The sequence below is a fragment of the Hibiscus syriacus genome, unplaced genomic scaffold, assembly GCF_006381635.1.
Source record: "Hibiscus syriacus cultivar Baekdansim isolate YM2019G1 unplaced genomic scaffold, ASM638163v2 tig00111402_pilon, whole genome shotgun sequence".
Lineage (NCBI taxonomy): Eukaryota > Viridiplantae > Streptophyta > Magnoliopsida > Malvales > Malvaceae > Hibiscus > Hibiscus syriacus.
The window spans coordinates 4549189-4552161 of record NW_024063082.1 but is presented as its reverse complement, the minus strand read 5'-3'; the positions used below and the strand labels follow the sequence as shown (position 1 = coordinate 4552161).

At 36.3% G+C, this 2973-nt stretch overlaps 1 protein-coding gene across 2 annotated transcripts; it reads right to left on the bottom strand.

Annotated features, from left to right (window-relative positions):
• Positions 1–270: 270 nt before the first annotated feature.
• LOC120161693 (50S ribosomal protein L13, chloroplastic-like) lies at positions 271–2973 on the bottom strand. 2 transcript variants are annotated; one of them, XM_039171907.1, is made up of 5 exons: positions 2661–2973; positions 2069–2254; positions 1194–1364; positions 425–572; positions 271–386 (listed from the first exon to the last, which is right to left on the bottom strand). In XM_039171907.1, the coding sequence occupies exons 1-4, from the start codon at positions 2925–2927 to the stop codon at positions 513–515; spliced, it is 684 nt and encodes a 227-aa protein (XP_039027838.1). In that variant the 5' UTR covers positions 2928–2973; the 3' UTR covers positions 271–386; positions 425–512. The 2 variants fall into 2 exon arrangements, with proteins under 2 accessions (XP_039027838.1, XP_039027839.1); XM_039171908.1 differs by having other exon boundaries at positions 271–389; positions 428–572.

Below are 2973 nucleotides of genomic sequence, written 5' to 3'. Positions count from 1 at the left end.
TCATTAACAGTTTAAAATTATATTTCATGTTCTATTCATCTTATGTGTTACTCGTGTAGACATAAATAGTTAATATCGTATCACAGATTGGCCTATTTGCTCCCTTTATAATTTCGTTGACACTCATTAGCTACTTTCTAGTCCCTAAAGTTCAAAATCTTCAAATTATTAGATTTCTGGTTTTCAACACGTTTAATGTTTTGAAGTTTCATATTTTCCACCATGTTATTTAATTTGATGTTTTTAATAAGTGCAATAAAAAACTATTACTTGAACCAAATCAAACTGAATGTTTCGATTACTCGATCAATCCATTAACCAATTTAATGGAAAACAACATGAAATTTATACCCCCAAGGACCAAACAACATGACAAAAAAAAATGGAAAACAGGGTGGAAAGCAACGTTGATTGCTCCCTCTCTCTCTCGATCCGAACCCTGCTTTAAGTTTGCTTATCGCTGCTTCTGCACCCTTTTGTCCCGTATAGGCAATTCAATAGGCTTCTGAGCCTCATGCGGATGATCCGGGCCCATGTAAACCTTCAGGTGGGTTAAACAATGCTCTACCGAGCCGGAAAAAAGGCGAAGATTGATGCAGACCTTAGCAATAATCAATAGAAATCATGCATGCTGTTTTCGACGAAACAGATAATTAAAGAATGATGACAGTGGATTGAATGCAAAAGCTGACCCAATCATGGATGATGATTAAAGACTTGATATATTGTTTCATAAGCCTTAACAAATTGAACTAAATTACGAATTATGAGGATTGTATACGCAAACCGAACCACTAGTCATGTCAAACAGTTTTCCACATCGTTTTGCTCACTCCTACGATTGGCACTTTTAACTTCCTACTCTTGCTTGTCTTTCGAAATTTGCTCATTCCAGATTCTTTCATCATCAATGCTTAACCACCCTTTTTAGCAAACCTTATTACCGAGGTAAAGCTTATTTGTAGAGAACCTCAATATCTATGTTCAATTTATCAATCTAATTCATAGCGTGCATAAGCAGATTTCACGAAGCCAGCCCGGTAAAACTATTACAGCAAACCTACTCAGCTTATCAACGTGTGCACATAGAATGTCCAGTTCAGTTTTTTTGTCAGTCTTGATTTCAAATCTATATACTGATTCATATTGAACTCAGATGCACAATATTAGTCTGAAATTTTAAACCAACTCACCCTTCCTTTAGGAAGCATACCACGAACAGCGTGCTCGAAAATTCTTTCAGGAATTCTTTGCTGCAGCTGGTTGAATGTTTCCACTTTCATGCCACCCGGTCTTCTTGAATGCCTCCTGTAGAGCTTCTGGGTCCTTTTCTTTCCAGATACAGCAACTTTGTCAACATTTACCTATTAAGTTGATGTCAGGAAGAATTTTTTTCAGATTTTTAGTTCAAGTTATAAACATATTTTTGGAACCATGCAGTATCACTAAAGCTCCTTCCCCTAAATAGCCAAAATAGTATAGATCGTAACATGATCCTTTAAGCAATAATATCAGTTCCCAGAATATGTTGGAAGAAGAATTACGGGAAAATAAAAAATCAAAACAAACTATTCTATGTCCATACTGGTCTACCTTATGGAACAAGATAATGACTACCAATATGATACATAAAGATCAGTAAACGCATGTAAAACAGGTTGATATGCAAGGAAAGGCCTTTCATCGAGTTACTTAACAACCATGGACATTACATGCTGATGATCCGGTTTACTTTATCATTCCTCAAACATATAAAGTAAAATCCTGCAGAATAACCAAGATCAATATTCCACAACTGAAGAAATGTCGAGACGTCATGGGGGTGGAATTAACTTGCGTCATTTTACAATCAAATCAACAACTTATATCGTATAAGAGTATGTAACATAAGCTTTTTGTACAGCAATTGTAACATGTAAAAAGCATGCTAAGCACCGGTTTCTACATATTAAGCCTCTTTCCTACATGTAACTAATGGAAAACAACAAAATAAACAAGTGTTCATAAAGAAAACAACTCCTGAAAATAGTCTTTAACAAGAAACCTAATAACAACAAAAACCACATACCACTATCACAAAAGCACCCATATCGAAACTAGGAGTGTAGGTTGGCAAATTCTTTCCACGCATATGCACAGCAATTGTTGATGCCAGTCTTCCCAGAATTTTGTCAGTTGCATCAACAACATACCATGGTTTTTCAGTGTTAATGTGGTCTTTAGCTTTGGGGTACCATGTGTTGTTCCAAATATCCTGTAAACAAAATGAATATGATTCAAATTAAGTAGGCAATAAAGGAGGATACCAGAAACATCATCAAAGAACACAGTGGGAAGCATATAAATTATGCAAAATGTTTCAGAAGTTGAATGCAATATGACATTAATAACTTAAAAAGAGAGAGAGCGAGGAAAAAGCAGACAATGTAAAGGGAAATCATGTTTAAACCAGCAACAATCCCAATTTCAAGATTAAAATGAAACAAAATTTGAAGAAGAAACAACCCACCAATTTTCACCAAGAAAATCATCAGTTCTATAGTCATAAATCATAATCACATTAACGGAGCAATTCATTCCAAACCCACGAAAACAAAAACTCTCTAAGAAACAAAAAAGCAAGGAAATGAAATACAAAGAGAGAGAGACAGAATGATTACAGGGCCCTCAGCGTCGGATTCCTCGAACATCCAACGTTGGTTTTCAGGGACAACAGAGAGGTCCTGGCAACAAACCCGGAAATCCCGTTTACAGAAAGACAACGTTGTTGTCCGAGCAGCAGAAGGTTTCGACAATGCTACTACAGGGAAGAACCCAAGAAATGAGCTTTGGTTACTGGGAATATTCCTTTTCAATGAAGCAAATGAAGGTCTCTCTGATGAACAAGGAGAGAAGATGGCCGAGGTCCAAGCACAAAGAAGTGCCATTTTCGTGGGTTTCTCTTCACTCTTGCTGTTTCAATTAACTGCTTGA

Coding starts and splice junctions, on each gene's coding strand:
- LOC120161693 (XM_039171907.1), bottom strand. CDS start 2,927: ATGGCACTTCTTTGTGCTTGGACCTCGGCCATCTTCTCTCCTTGTTCA. Junction 2,255..2,660: donor AATCCGACGCTGAGGGCCCT/GTAATCATTCTG, acceptor TTTTGTTTACAG/GATATTTGGAACAACACATG. Junction 573..1,193: donor GTATGCTTCCTAAAGGAAGG/GTGAGTTGGTTT, acceptor CCTTTTTTCCGG/CTCGGTAGAGCATTGTTTAA.